This window comes from Idiotropiscis lumnitzeri, chromosome 1 (genome assembly GCF_059441095.1).
Source record: "Idiotropiscis lumnitzeri isolate Australia: NSW breed Sydney's pygmy pipehorse chromosome 1, RoL_Ilum_1.0, whole genome shotgun sequence".
In the NCBI taxonomy this organism is placed as follows: Eukaryota; Metazoa; Chordata; class Actinopteri; order Syngnathiformes; family Syngnathidae; genus Idiotropiscis; species Idiotropiscis lumnitzeri.
Window position 1 is genome coordinate 37,093,161 of NC_142391.1, and position 16,064 is coordinate 37,109,224.

A 16,064-nucleotide genomic window follows, 5' to 3' on the forward strand; every position below is an offset into this window, starting at 1 on the left:
ATACCACTTTCTAGAAAGACGGCGCATGCTACAAACGCATTGATGGTTTGATGAAAGCACTGTGAAAAAAGTAAAATTACCCCCGCAAACGAAAGGGTCGCAATTCTTTTCCACAGTCGCGATAAACTGTCAAGTTTCAAATATATTCGTCGCGTTAGTGTGACGTCACAATAGGGTCGCCGCAACACGCAAGGCTCGCCATTTTTTGTTCATCTTTGTACGCCGCTTTCTGCACAGAGATTTGGTCGATTTATCGACTCTGTTTCTTAGTCAGTTGCTACAAAAATGCAAGGAAACAGGGGCCCTCACCAGAACCATGGTCCTAACCGTCAGTCTGGTCAGGCAGAGCAGAAGAAACAAGGGGGAAATGCCAACGGCCAGGAGCCGAGCGACACTACGCGCCCGAACGAGGCCTTAACACTGGACTTGCAAAGCTTCAGGAAGCCCGGTGAGAAAACCTTCACCCAGCGCAGTAGGCTATTTGTAGGAAACCTGCCTACCGGCGTCACGGAGGAGGAGATTGAAAAGCTGTTTGCAAAGTATGGCAAGGCCACCGAGGTTTTTGTCAATAAGGACAGAGGTTTCGGCTTCATCCGACTGGAGACTAGAATCATCGCAGAGATCGCCAGAGCTGAGCTTGATGATGCGCCGTTCAGAGGTAGACCCATCCGAGTTAGATTTGCAACACACGGCGCTGCTCTCTCTGTGAAGAATCTTCCAGACTTTGTGTCCAACGAGCTGCTGGAGGAGGCCTTCTCAGTGTTTGGACAGATTGAGCGAGCTGTGATCATCGTGGACGACCGAGGGAGGCCCACTGGTAAGGGGATAGTCGAGTACACCTCCAAACCAGCTGCAAGAAAGGCTCTGGATAAATGCAACGATGGTGCCTATCTGCTTACTTCCTTCCCTCGCCCTGTTACCGTGGAGCCAATGGAGCAGCTGGATGATGAGGAGGGTCTGTCCGAAAAACTCATCAACAAGAACCAGCAGTACCATAAAGAGCGTGAGCAGCCTCCACGATTCGCTCAGCCGGGCTCCTTCGAGTATGAATATGCCATGCGTTGGAAGGCCCTGATGGAGATGGAGAAGCAGCAGTACGAGATGGTAGACCGCAACATGAAAGAGGCCCAGGAGAAGCTGGAGGCCGAGATGGAGGCGGCCCGACACGAGCATCAGGTAATGCTGATGAGACAAGACCTGCTGAGGCGGCAGGAGGAGTTGCGTAGGATGGAGGAACTCCATAGCCAAGAGGTGCAGAAGAGAAAGCAGGCCGAGCTCCGGCAAGAGGAGGAACGGCGGCGGAGGGATGAGGAGATGCGCATGCGCAACGAGGAGATGATGAAGCGTCAACAGGAGGGCTTCAGGGGCGGCTACCAGGGAGAGAGCCGAGAGCAAGACATGAGGATGCACATGGGCTCCTCTGGCATGACGGCAGACAACGCTCCTCACATGGTGGGCCAAGGCAATGCCAACATGCCTGGAGGTCAGGGCGGCTTCCCCAGAGGCCTCCCTGGACCAGGGGACTATGTACCAAATAAGCAACGTAGATTTTAAATCCTGTTTTCATAATCAACTGTATTTTTTTTTAAGTTCACAAATGTCACATTTAAAAGATTTACTTTTGTGCTTTAATAAGTGGCATGTTTATTTTTCCTTACGTTGTACTTTTGAATTTGCATTTTTAGAAGTAAACTTTTCACTTGAGCCATCTGTTTTACTTCTTACCTTATCGTATGGATACTAAAAGATCATTAAATTTGTTGTTTTTGTTTATTAAATTCTGTATGAAAACATCTATGAGAGAGAGGGCTGATTTTATTTTTTTTCTTCTGCTTTCTTTTGAAAAAAAAACACATTATGGAGATCGCTAAATAAGCTGAGTTTGTCACGGCAGTTGGTCTGATTGGCATTACAGTTCTGACAACAATGTATTGATGTCAATGAGTAGCTAGTTCATCTTCGACAATTCGTGCAATTAGTCACATTGTGTAAGTACTGTGTGTAAACAAAACCAACAACATATTTTTTAAATATACTTTAGGGATCTTTTGAGGGAATTTTTAGTAATTATTTGGCCAGCTATATATAGGACCACGAAACACAGACAGAGTTCTACTTGTTGGTTTCTAATCAGTGAAGGGAAAGGGCACTATTATTGATCAGAACATGCCAGCTTAATCATGAGTCATTGCTTCAAGAACTGCTACTGTATTCCCGCAGGTGTGTCTCAGTCTGCAAAATTTGTGAGTCATTGAAAATTATTTCCTGCTATGAGATGTTTACATATTTTAAATCAGACAAACCCACACACCTTTTTTAAATGTGTTGAAGACATTTTCGCAGAAAATGTCTTAATTTTTGTAATCACTAGACTTTTCTGTGGTTGATAATTTTTTTAAAGTACCTCAGCTAGATTTTCATTTGTGTACTCATTTATTTGTGAGGTGTTTTTTTTGTTTTTATATATAAATTGTCAAAAAGTACTTTTAAATAAATGCCTCACATTTGCAGTAGTACACAATGCCATTGAAAATATTGATTCTGAAATAAAACCTGTTTTTTTAACAAAAATATTGAAGTTTTCTCTTCTTAGAACCCCTTTACTGCAATCGCAAGTAAAAATAATGAACTCTTTGTCTATTGAAGGCTCAAAATGAATTTGAACCATCAACTAACCTATAGTGTATACTCATTGATACTAAAAATAAAGTTTAGAGGAATTACATAATCACTTCACAATCAAAAACCTCACCTCTAGAAAAACAATATTTTGGTGACATACTTTTATTGGCGAGGAAATACAAGCGTGCACACCTACTGAGGTCAAAGGTGATGTCTGCGTTTCAGCTGATGCTGTGCTCGGCCAGTTTCAACGTTTTCTTTCTGATTTGATTTCTTTTTTTAAAGAGATGTATATCTCTAATCTAATGTGAACTTTGTCCTGTGGGATGGAACTCAAACTGAGGAGTTGTGCACAGGTCAGGTCAGATTTACATGTTCAGCTGTGTGTATTGCTTCTTCACAAGAGCGGTCTAAATTGATGGCAATTGCACATTGTTGAGGGGCTTCTTTTCAGACAGTTTAGTGGGTGATAGCTCAAATCTTGCTGAGACGAAGCGTCCCCTCAAGTCCATCAGCGTAATGTATAGAATGATTAATTAATTGTAAAATGGGGAAAAAAGGCGTGGTTAGAACACAATTAACACTCTACAAACAAGTGTCATTAGCATCATTTAGATTTTTAAACAAGAAGTTCTAGTAACAAAATGTAATTTTCTTTTTTTAAATTCTGTTATTAGAATGCTCATTTTAAATTAGGGCCTATGACCCTAAAAATGAAAGTGAAAATACCAGACAGCTACTATTTAAAAACAGCAAAAGGGAATTATAACTTTTAAACTTATTTTGAATGCGTTCTCAAATAATTTATGTAAACTGTATTAATGTATCATATATATTATGAGGTTTAGAGCAGTGTCAAAAATGTCAAATAGGCTTTTGACATGTACTAAGAACAATTTTGTTAATGCTGACCTTATTCAGGTTCAACATTTTTAATTAATTAATTGGGCATTTAAACCTTTGATTACAAATGGCCACTTTTTTGTGGATTGTATTGCAATAGAAACACAAGACAGTGTAACTGACACATCACTGAGGAGTGTTCATAAATGTATTTTATTGATTGATGTTTAAAATTAGATTTTTAATGTGACTTTGTCTAAAAAAAAAAAAATCATACTGTGAGGTGTTCTTTATTTTCCATTGCGCTGTTAAGCTGTGGGACAAACACAGCTGTAAATGATGCTGCACAGTTCTGCACCCAATAAATTACAATATTTGGTTGCAATTGTGACAGTGCAGCTCCCTTTAAAATATTAAAATATATTATTTTTTGATTATTGTAATATTACAATAATCAAAAAATAATATATTCTTTCTGTGGCATTTGTTCTTGTCTTTTTCTCCCATTAAGTTTTATCATTGTTCCAAATGCTTGCGCACCTTTGCTCTTCACACACATGCAACATGCAGCTTGGCTTGTCAGTTTTATCACAGCTTTGACCTTGACATACGATAACAATGATAATTACAGATTTAATCTTTGATTGTAGGAAATAATTGCTACGGTCATTTATGTCCAGAGTTGTGTTGATGAACAACGGAATGTTGCACTCATCGGAATCATACAAACGGTGGTCGTTAAGCAGTTTCCTAAAATTTAATGAGTCAAGGCACCCGTTTTATTTTGGAAACATATCATGGCATGTCTTTTTGCAGTTCATTTGAGCTCAGCCAAATCGTCTCGAGCGACCAATCAGCAGCCAGTGTCAGATGGACGAGGGATTTTCCTGAACATACTACCTCGCTATTGACTTTCAAAAATCTTTTGGACAATTGTTTTTGATGGGCTTATTGTAATAATGCAGTTGACCTAAAAGAACGATCCTATCTATCACTAATTCGCAGAAAGCCATGTCTTGCAAGCGGTAACTCCACTGGGCCATGTTGTTTCCATGCTACGGTGTGAAATGAATGATTTTGATTGATATTGACTCAAAGAATCAACTGTTCTGTACTTAAGACAGATTGTTTTAGAGTTTGCATTCAGATCTATTTTCTATTCTTTAAATGTGTTTTTGATGTACAAAAAATGTGGCAGAGTACATAGGGCTCTAAGAATACTACAGTCATGTGAAAATTCCCGAAAAATGTCAGATATTAAAACTTCGAACAAATTAATTGAAGGAGAATCATTTCTCGCAGCTCCGCAGATGACCTCTCACGTCATACGAGTGTGCCACGGCACCCTTCTTGGGAATCTCTGGTCTAAAGGTCCGAGTGTACAGACTTGGCGTGTGGGTAATTATAGTTCTGTCAGTGTGAGCAACAGAAACAAGCTGCCAGCAGGAAGCTCAATGATCTGAATTGACCTGATTGAATTCATTCACATTATATTTAATCTGTGCATGGTTAGAAAAAGGTAGTCCACAGGGTGTGGTTGATATTCTAGATTCTGACAGGTCCGCATCTCCCAGGCAACCCTATCAACATCCCTCTTGAGTTAATCATCAGACAATATTATTGATCAACCGTAACTGCCATTGGCCAGGCCAGGCATCAGACCAGATAAGACAGTGACATCATAGGAGTGCTGAAACTGGAAATGTTTGTGCATTCACAGCAGTGATCAGTTAGACGGGCAGAGGGGCGACAGGCAGACAGGACGAGTCGGTCTTCCCTTGAAGCGGATGTTCAAATGCAGGGACAGCCGTGATCATCACGCTTCTATTGTGCCTGAGTGAGGACCCGTTTTGTGGCTAAAACAGCAAAAGTCATGGGTGTTGTCGCAGTCCTGATCTTTTTTCTGGCATGCACGGTGAGACTGTCTTTATTAGTATTGCTGACTCTTTTATAGCATCACTTTGCTTATACTTCACATGCTGTACTCTGAAACCCGTGAATCACAAATTTAGACACTTTAAAGAGGTGTTTTTTTTTAAAGTTTACATTAATCAGTTGGTGTCGATATTAGTACAACAGTATTACTGTATTTAAATGGGATGTAAAAAAAAAAGCATATGCGTCATCAGCATATTTCTATTTCGTTTGTTTAATGAATATATATATATATATATATATATATATATATAATAAATATATCTATAAATACATTGATTTATTTACTATTCTCTGAAAACCAAGTGCTTAACAAAATTGACCGGATAGTAAAGATCTGTATGGGCATATGCTTTTCAGTACTATTAATGATCATACTTTTGTATGTCGTTCATGTGTCATGGGATGTAAACATTTGCTTTCATTATCATAAATGTCAAATTAATCTACCTTGAAATTCTGCTGTTCATCATTTCTGTTAAGACGTTGATTACGTCGGGGCACAGTACAGTCCCGAAGCCATGACGATAACCTTTCTGGTATGTTTATGGGCTTTAGTTTTGACATCTTTAGAAGCGTGAAGCTATGTCATGACAAATCTGACCAACTCTAGTTTCTATTTGAAAATATCAACATTTTTTTTTAAATTTCACCAGCAATTTAAATCAGTGTTGCAGGGTACAGAAAGTGTAGTAGAAGTAGAAGGGCATGGATGCAGATGAACATGTTGTGTTAAATCCCAATGGGCATTCACACACAGTAATTGGGTTCCAATAAGGTTTGAATAAGTTTCAATCCAAATTTATTGAAATAAATTAAACAAAACCTTTCCCTCCCTAAAAGATCTGTTCTCATTCCACTGTACAGGTGCTGTCACATGCTGAGCATCAACCCGGCTACTGTGCTTTCTACGAAGAATGTGGCAAGAACCCTTCACTGGGAGAGACCCTCATCCCTCCCATTGTCCCCTGCCGAAATTATAGCCAAGCCCGGGAACTGACGGGAGAACACTACCGTAAATTCAAAGAGGTCTGTAGTGATGGAACGAAAGTAAAACTAACATCAAACATAACAACTATTAATTTATTAAACCTGTTCCGAATATGCAGGTGTGTCCCATGTTGGACAACGGAGTTGGCAGCACGTTTGCCTGTTGCTCCATTAAGCAGCTGTCATCCTTGGAAATGAGTTTGACTTTGTCTAAGGCCCTGCTGGTGCGCTGCCCTTCTTGTGCTGAAAACTTTGCCCACCTGCACTGCATCAACACCTGCAGCCCAAACCAGAGCCAGACAGTCAAAGTCACAAAGGTCATGAATGTTACCCACCTGGGGAAGACCAAAGAGGCCGTGGTGGAGTACCAGGCATACCTCGCCACCAGCTTCGCAGACCGTGCCTTTCAGTCGTGTCAAAATGTCCGGATCCCTGCCACAGGAGGATTTGCCATTGCCACCATGTGCGGCCGCTACGGTGCCAAGTTGTGCACCCCCCAGCGCTGGTACGACTTCCAGGGAGATTCAAGCAACGGTCTGGCTCCACTGGACATTGATTTCAGGCTCATCAAACCGGGAGAAACAGAGGGAGTACCCGAGGGTGTGATTCCTTACAGTGGGAGAGCCTTAAAGTGCAACGAGACCACGCCGTCCGGGGGTCAGGTGTGCTCGTGTCAGGACTGCAAAGGATCATGTCCTGTAGTCCCACCCCCTCCACTGCCACCAGGACCCTTCAGACTTTTGGGCACAGACGGCTTCCTTGTCATTTCTATCATCTTATTCTGTCTCCTGATCTTTTCCTTCCTCTTCTTCCTCTTGGTCTCTTGCTTGGTCAAGTCGCAAAAGAAGCAGGATGAAGAGAAAAAGAAGAGGAAGGGCAAAGATCAGAACTGGAACGATGTCAGTCAGCGGGTCATTCATCCGTCAGAAGTGACATGTGCCGACAAGAACAGCATGGCTGCTCAGGCCTTCCTGAGTTCTCTGTTTCAAAAATGGGGAACGTTCATGGCTACTTATCCCCTCACGGTTAGTTCTCCCAAAGTATCTCCAAAAAATATCAGATACTCATGTGCCTTATTGTTGTTTAGTATCATCATCATCATTGTATCAAATTAGACCAACATATAATTAAAAATATCTAAATAATAATATTACTGTATCTATACACCAATATACAGCACAAACAAGATTGTTATCAAGATTTATCATATTCTTTCTTACAATACTTTGTTGAAACACTAACATATGGACAAAAATTTATTTAGCAATGTTCTTACAATATTTTATTGATACACAAACCTGTAGACAAACGATAGATCAATATGTAGGATCAATATATATTCAATTAATCGGTGGAATAATTGATAGAAACATTTAATTTGCAATCGTTCGTCCAACCAAAACCGAAGCAGGACATTTCCCGTTTCACATAAGATCAATTTCTTCTTGTATCAAGATGCTCGTTGCCACGCAGTCGTCTGACTTGTTCATCTGTCCTCCCCATCCAAGGTGCTCCTGGTGTCGGCCGTCGTTGTCCTGGCATTCGCCACCGGCCTCATGTTCATTGAGCTCACCACTGACCCAGTGGAGCTCTGGTCGGCTCCCAACAGCCGCGCTCGTCAGGAGAAGGATTTCCACGATAAACACTTCGGCCCTTTCTTCAGGACCAACCAGCTAATTTTGACAGCACCTGGCAGAAAAGGCCACATTTATGACTCTTTGCTCTTTGGGTCGCAGAACTTTAGTGGACTTGTCTCCAAAGAGCTCATCATTGAAATGCTGCTTCTCCAGAAAAAAATACAGGTAAACATCACAGAAGCACAAGCAGGTCTCCCCTGCGGTGTTGACAATTCAATACCTCTGATTTTTCTAGAACATTGAGTTCTGGTCAGAGGACCTAAATCGCACAACAAGTCTGAAGGACGTGTGTTTTGCGCCGCTGAACCCCAACAACTCCTCCCTAACTGACTGCGCGGTCAACAGTCTACCACAATACTTCCAAAACAGCCTGGACAACATCAACGCCAAGGTGAACATGACTGAGCTGGGGGTGACCAAGGAGGTGGATTGGAGAGATCACCTCATCTACTGCCTCAAGTAAGCGCTCTTATTTCCGAAGGCGGATGCAAAGTGCTAAACTCACATTGGCTCAGCAACATTTGTCTTCTCTTCTCTGCCTTCTCAAGTTCACCTCTGTCATTCAAAGACATCACTGATTTGGGACTGAGTTGCATGGCTGACTATGGAGCTCCAGTCTTTCCTTTTCTGGCTGTCGGCGGTTACCAGGGTGAGTGGCCTGTAGCGCCAACCTGTGGAAACAAGCAGAGATGGGCATCCCGTCCTTTGGATGGAAGGATCCGTCCATCTCTCTCTCTCACTCTCTCTCTATCACTCTCTTTCCCCCTCTCTCTCTCACATGCGTGGGCTCCACTGAGCAATTGAGCACTAGCAGGTCTTTGTGAAGAAGCAATTGAGAGCCAAAATAAGCATTTTAAGTTGTGTTTAATTTGGGCACAAGGATGAAGTTCAGTAAATACAATCATCTCTACAGTGCGACCTCGGTCCTCATCAGTGAATTTGCCTCCTGTGACCACAAGAGTCTAGGAAGGTACAATGCACTCCCAGGATGCTTTATGGCACAAAGGAGTGTAAATAGCATTTAAAATGCATGTTCTGTGTCAATTATATTTCTTCAATCTTTATTTCGTTGTTTTATTATTTGTGAATATGCTATTCAGTTTGCTGTTTTGTAATCATTTTAGTTTTGATGTGACATTGTCATTGAAAAATGGCTTCCATACACTTCGTCAATGAATAAATGTAACTGAATGTGATCTTATTCTATCGCTTAAAATAATAAAAGTGCAAATGTCCCTCACTGCCTCGTGAGCGTCACAATAAAGCAGCGAAGTTAGTACAAATTAATTACGGACTAAATATAGCCATTGTGGCTTTTACTCAGGTGTTTTGTAGCGAATTTTGAAATCGGTTAAATGCAAGGACTGATTTGCTGTAAAAGGACGAAGACGGAGGACGGTTGGGTCCAGCAGGTTTTCTCTACCGAGACAAACAACCCTCAAGCTAACTGCCATTTGCATGTCGATTTTGAATCAGCAGAATAAATCGGAATCAGAATTTGGAATCTGATTCCAAAAATTCAAGGCTCAGGACTATGCATGCAATGGATAATTTTTTGTTCCTAAAATGTTGAAGAAATGGACATTTGTAAGATGTACACATGGACGTTGTCTCATATGGTGAATCGTGAGACACCGGTCATGTGCAACTTCCCGCCTTTAATAAACATGCTTGCTCTTCCAGGTGACGAGTACACCAATGCGGAGGCCTTCATTTTGACCTTCTCACTCAACAACTATCCACGGACCAACGTCAAGTTCAACGTCGCCATGCAGTGGGAGAAAGAATTTCTGAAAATTGTCCAAGACTACCAGAGGGACCCGAATGCCAACTTTACGTTTGCATACATGGCAGAGGTGCGTTAAAAATCTGTAAAAACACAAATGACAACAATTTCCAGTAGAAAAACTAAAGCTTGTGAAAACCATTTATGTCTTCATTTTTTTCTTTTTATTTCTAATCAAGCTCATATTCGCAGAAAGATCATATACACGAAGGGTGGTTATAATTTGTGACTAAGTGTTGATATCTACAGAGGTCACTGGAGGATGAGATCAATCGGACAACAGCAGAGGATATTCCCATCTTCATGATCAGCTACGCTGTAATCTTTATTTACATCGCTGTCGCTCTGGGGGAGTATTCTTCTTGGAGCCGCATACTGGTGAGACTTCAACATGGCATGGTCTGTTCGGTGCCAGCCCGTGCCGTCACTGTGAACAGGATAACAAGTTTTAAAATCGAGAGCATTTATTGTATTTCAAACCATGTGAATGCCATATGAGTCCTGTTGGTTGTTTAAAGGGGAAGTCAACACCCAAATTTTTTTTTTTACTTTGCAGGCCCACTAGTCAAAACATTCTGATTAATATTCCATTTGTGCAGTAAAGCAGTAAAATCCACCCGTTTTTGAACATCCCAGAGTCGGCCATTTTCCGGCATGTCAATCAATCGTGGCTCAGCTTCAGAAAACAGGTGATCCATGGTCACCGTTACCTGAGCCCTGAGCAACTGTGATATCATTTTCAGTCAACAGAAATGACAAACCGCCCACCCCTGAAATGGCTAAAAACAGCTGGATTTTGCTGCCTAACTCGTATTCCTCAAATGCAATATTAATTAGAATGTTATGTTTTGACGGGTCAAGGCGCACAGAACATTTTATTGCAAAGAATATTTAAGGTCAACTTCCCCTTTAAAGTGGCTCAAAAGTCTCGAAGGTGTTGAAAGGCAGCCTCTTCATAGTGCAGTGCATCAATGAATTTCTTACCACATCAGTGATATAAGTCGCAAACCATATCGTCAATATCTCCGCCCAGAGCTGTACATTTACTGATAAAATAAAGATATGATACAGGGAAAGACATGAAATTGATTCCCTCTTTCTCGTTCTGTAGGTGGACTCAAAGTTTCTTGTGGGTCTCGGTGGGATTTTGGTGGTTGCATGCTCAGTGCTGGCCTCCATGGGCTTCTACTCTTGGATCGGCGTTCCATCCTCGTTGGTCATCCTGCAGGTCGTACCGTTTCTGGTCCTTGCTGTTGGAGCTGACAACATCTTCATATTTGTTCTGGAGTACCAGGTGTTTATCTTTCTCTAGCATCTATGTCATATTTTTAGCGTTATTATACTGGTTGAAAAAAACATTTGTGTTCATAATGGACAGCGAGATGTGCGGAAGCCTGGAGAGAAAAGGGAGCAGCAGATTGGCCGTGTGCTTGGAAGCGTTGCTCCCAGCATGCTCCTCTGTAGTCTCTCTGAGTCTGTTTGCTTCTTTTTAGGTAAGGTACTTTAAACAAATTCACAAAGAAAATGAACACTTGCTGGAAATAATGAGTTTATAAACTAAGCCTATGAAAAACAGAAGGCCGATTTGATTGACACCATCCGAGACGTATTAAATGTTTTTGGCAGTGCGTGCATATAGTTAGTGATGGGAAAATGAAGCTTCAAATTCGCTTCCTGAACCACTTGTTGTATTTTTGAGTCCTCTAAAAGGCACTGTTGTTTTAAATCTTGGGTTTAAAAAATGGCAAGTCAGTGTGCTTTCAGCCCAATGTTGAACAGAGAGTGCCATCTACTGGAGTCCAAAAGTACTACAACTGGTTCATGAAGCAGATTTAAAGCTTCATTTACCCATCACTACATACAGGGACTATATTACGTAATAAATGTGCTTCATTCAGATGCAATGCAGTTTCACACCACTAAATTAAAACCGCTCTGAATGTGTGAAGCAAATGGAGCATGACTATGTTTGCAAGCTCATGATAGCTCTTGTGTAAACTTCCAATTGTGACCTCCAAGACTATTCTGATGTTCTGGACTCTGCTTCATCAATGCATAACATATTGTTCATTTCTAAATGGCTGTTATATGCTGTTGTACAGTGTCATGTCGTGTTGTTTTTTTGTTTTTTTTCTCCAAGGGGCCCTATCCACCATGCCTGCAGTGAAGACGTTTGCTTTGTACGCCGCTTTGGCTGTGCTTATGGACTTTGTCCTCCAGATGACAGCGTTTGTGGCACTGCTGTCCCTGGACGCCCGGCGCCAAGACAACAACCGCTGTGAGCTGCTTTGCTGCGTCACCGTGGAGACCCAGAAATCCAACAAGCCCAACGAGGGCTTCCTGTTGCCCCTCATGAGGAACTATTACGCCCCCGTGCTGCTGAACCGTTACATGAGATTCATTGTGGTATGACCTCGAAAAGTTACTGACATGATTTTTAGATCACAACGTTGATCAGGTTCAGCAGGTGTTCATTTTCTCTCCAGATGTTGGTGTTCCTCTTCATGTTCAGTGCTTCTCTGTACCTCATGTTCAACGTAACAGTGGGTCTGGATCAGGAACTTGCTATGCCCAAGGTCAGCGCAGCTTGCCTGTACTGCACAACATACCGCATATAAAGTATATAATCATTGTTTTTGCGCTCTTTATGTCGCCTCACAAATGTGTTTTCTTGTGTTACAGGGCTCGTATATGCTGGATTATTTCCAGTATTTATACAAATATTTGGAAGTCGGCGTGCCCGTTTATTTTGTAACAAAAAGAGGCTTCAATTTTACCACAGTGGCGGGCATGAACGCAATATGTTCCAGTGTAGGCTGTGACCAGTTCTCAATGATCCAAAAGATTCAATATGCCGCCAATCACCCCGAACTGTAAGTCCATTTGCATTCCAAATGTTGCCACTCAGATTTCAGGCTGTCCTTTGATGCGACACTCTGAAAAGCTTTCAGATTATTCTACTACTTGACTCATCCTTGAACTTACTGATATCGTCATAGCACCTTTTGCGTCCTCACAATCTGATCTGATAGCAAAAATGTCAGTTACGTGATATGCTCTGACTTGATAAAGGTCACCTGTCACCGATTGTGCTAAGATTAGAAGCAATTATTCATTTGAGACTTCATTCAAAAACTTGACAAAGCAAATTTGGCAGAATTTAAAAGTGACAACTTAAACATGTTTTACACATAGATGTTTTTCATTGAACTTTCTATTCCGTTAATGTTTACATGATTTAATTTCCATCATGTTATTATGTGGTATGCAGATCATACATTGGCATCTCTGCCAACTCCTGGGTAGATGATTTCATCGACTGGTTGAACCCAGGATCCAGATGTTGTCGACTTTATAGCTTTGGTCCAAATGCTGGGAATTTCTGTCCTGCAGACAAATGTGAGCATCGCTGATAAAGCACATTCTCTTCTTATCTGCCAATTGTGTTTTGGGGACTTTATAATGATCCATCCTTCCCTTATGTCCTCATAGCTCCTTTCCTCTGTGGACGAAAGTGTATGTCGAACCCCTTAGATGGCGTCCTCCGGCCCACTGTGGACCAGTTCAATCGCTTTCTTCCAAACTTCTTGGGTAACAGGCCTGACCTGCAGTGTCCCAAAGGGTGTGTATTGTCCATATACACACAAACGCATCACAACGGATAAACTACATACTCACTTGCTTGTGATTTCATTGTAAAGCGGACTGGGAGCCTATGACACGGCTGTGGTGAAAGACGACAGCGGCGAAATTATTGGTGAGACAACTCAAAAGTCAAGACCAAAGCGTTTCCCCAAAGAGATTTACCGTACGTGACGGCGCTTTCTCTCTGCGCTCGCAGCTTCTCGTTTCATGGCTTACCACACGCCTCTGACCAACTCTCAGGAGTTCACTGCAGCACTACTGAGGGCCAGAGAGCTAGCCTACGACATCACCAAGGGCATGAGGAAGATAAATGGAACCGCTCCGGACTTTGAAGTCTTCCCTTACACGTGAGAACACTTGTTCTTGAGATCCTCCATTTGTTCCTGAAAGTGTCTTCTGCTGGATCTGCTTTGGTCCACTGCTCCGTTTGCAAAATGACTGATTCAAAACCACCTGTGACGTTGAGTTGAAACGTTTCCGTGTGTCCATGTCCCAGGGTGACCAACGTTTTCTACGAGCAGTACCTGACTATCGTGCCAGAGGGCCTCTTCAACATCTCACTGTGCCTGCTGCCTACATTCCTTGTGTGCTGTCTGCTTCTGGGCTTGGACCTGCGCTCCGGTCTGCTCAACCTCATCACCATCATCATGATCACTGTGGACACTGTTGGGGTCATGACTCTCTGGGAAATCCATTACAACGCAGTGGCCCTCATTAACCTGGTTACAGTAAGTGAACACGTTTGATAGTCAATGAATCTAACAATCAAAGCAGTCTGATACACCTTCGTTATAGTCATTAATACAATTTTTTAATTGGTGTTTCAATTTTTTTCCATGTTGGTCATCTCTTGATTGCGTTTATCTACAGGCAGTTGGCATTTCTGTGGAATTTGTGTCCCACATGACCAGATCGTTTGCTCTCAGTACAAAGCCCACACATGTGGAGCGAGCAAAAGAGGCCACCGCCAACATGGGCAGTGCGGTAAGTTGAATAGTCTGCTACAATTGACATAAGGACATTTCCAAGTTTGTATCCACCACCAGTCTAAGAGGGTTTGGTTTGAACCTTGAAGGTGTTTGCTGGTGTTGCTATGACCAACCTGCCCGGCATCCTTGTTTTGGCCTTTGCCAAAGCGCAGCTTATCCAGATCTTCTTCTTCCGCCTCAACCTGGTCATCACACTTCTGGGGATGGCTCACGGACTCATCTTCCTCCCTGTGGTGCTTAGCTACTTTGGTAAATGTCTTTTTTATATTAAAAAAAAAAAAAAAAAATATATATATATATATATATATATATATATATATATATATATATATATATACACACATTTTACCTTTGCAGGTAAATTTAATTGGACTGTCTCCAAAGTTTTGAACGCACATTTAACTATTCAATGTTTCAGCACTCTTTGCTCACCTGTTAAGGTTGTAATGCATTTTAGGGTCATCCTGAAATTCAACAGATAGCTAAATATCTAACTTTTTATGAGAAGTACATGTTGTACAAACACTCATCTCCATTTGTGCTCGAAACAGGGCCCGGTGTGAATAAAGCCGTGCTGCTGCAGATTCAGCAAGCACAAGCAAAGACCCGCCAGGAATTGGAGCTGACAACCAACATGAGACAACTCTACGATAATATGAGCTACGAAGACAATGAGTTAAAAGAAGAGCCACACTCCAATGCTACGAAGGTTACCGTGTACGCCCACGGTTCATCACCGAGTGTGAAACACAAGCAGGGAGAGGAGTAGATGGACTGTTTTTGAGCTCCAACAACCAAACAGACTATTATCAAGCTCTGATAAGTAAATAAATACCTCTATAACAAACTAAACTGGAGACGGACAAGTAATGGCAAATAGAGGGAATCGACGAGTGCATTTAGCTCCATTTGGAAATCATTAACCTAGACTCCTGCATAGGTGGACAAGTAGGCCTGAACGCAATTAGTCACAGTTGTGTATTCACGCTGATTGACACACACTGACTATTGTGAAAAGCGTTAGCACATACCTCCTCATTAGCACTGCAGTGTTATTCTTTCACTTTTTAATATCTGGACAAGTTGACAGATGTTCTTGAATTTTGTACTTTTTATGGACCGTAATTATTTTGTGTACGTACTGATACTTAATATTAGCAGCGTTTGAAATTAAAATGAACACACTCCAATATTTTCTCAAAATGCAATTCAAACAGAAAAGTTGGATTTTGCACATTTGTGCCTGCTTTGCAGGAGCTTTGTAATATGAATTGTCACTTACATACTATATATATATATATTTAATTTGTGAGGCAGAAAATAAGTATAGTTTTGCACCCAAACTGTACATATTGCACTCTAGCAAAGATTTGTTCGGCCTTACAAGACAAGAGTGGCAAAAGTGACAACCTGATTGTCTAGTCACAATACTGACTAAATGTCTCTTCTGTGTTTTTTTTTTAATGTTAATTCATTTTAAAAAGCCACTATCAATTGCAATAATAAACAAACACAAAAAAACATTCCATTGTGCATTTTTCAAAAAAAATATAATCTTAAATTTAGTAATTGTTAATTATATTACATAAAGCGTGCCTCCAAGAGGCTGTCACTTCA

General features: G+C 41.4%; 2 protein-coding genes across 2 annotated transcripts; both read left to right on the forward strand.

Annotated features, from left to right (window-relative positions):
- The first annotated feature begins 10 nt into the window (after nt 1–10).
- nono (non-POU domain containing, octamer-binding) lies at nt 11–1,797 on the forward strand. The gene has a single exon (XM_088299124.1). The coding sequence runs from the start codon at nt 286–288 to the stop codon at nt 1,552–1,554; it is 1,269 nt and encodes a 422-aa protein (XP_088155250.1). The 5' UTR covers nt 11–285; the 3' UTR covers nt 1,555–1,797.
- A 3,420-nt stretch (nt 1,798–5,217) lies between these two features.
- Nucleotides 5,218–15,949, forward strand: npc1l1 (NPC1-like 1). The gene is made up of 21 exons (XM_088299178.1): nt 5,218–5,380; nt 6,268–6,429; nt 6,510–7,415; nt 7,899–8,192; nt 8,263–8,486; nt 8,576–8,676; nt 9,711–9,883; nt 10,063–10,191; nt 10,925–11,107; nt 11,192–11,306; nt 11,954–12,219; nt 12,300–12,389; nt 12,496–12,686; nt 13,085–13,212; nt 13,306–13,435; nt 13,515–13,570; nt 13,655–13,805; nt 13,955–14,186; nt 14,329–14,442; nt 14,534–14,696; nt 14,999–15,949. The coding sequence occupies exons 1-21, from the start codon at nt 5,339–5,341 to the stop codon at nt 15,214–15,216; spliced, it is 4,068 nt and encodes a 1,355-aa protein (XP_088155304.1). The 5' UTR covers nt 5,218–5,338; the 3' UTR covers nt 15,217–15,949.
- Nucleotides 15,950–16,064: the final 115 nt, after the last annotated feature.

Excerpts from the sequence above, each read along its gene's own strand:
- nono (XM_088299124.1), top strand. The coding sequence starts at position 286 with ATGCAAGGAAACAGGGGCCCTCACCAGAACCATGGTCCTAACCGTCAG.
- npc1l1 (XM_088299178.1), top strand. The coding sequence starts at position 5,339 with ATGGGTGTTGTCGCAGTCCTGATCTTTTTTCTGGCATGCACG. Across the intron at positions 12,390-12,495 it reads AGGAACTTGCTATGCCCAAG|GGCTCGTATATGCTGGATTA; the intron begins GTCAGCGCAGCT and ends CTTGTGTTACAG. Across the intron at positions 13,806-13,954 it reads TTTGAAGTCTTCCCTTACAC|GGTGACCAACGTTTTCTACG; the intron begins GTGAGAACACTT and ends TCCATGTCCCAG.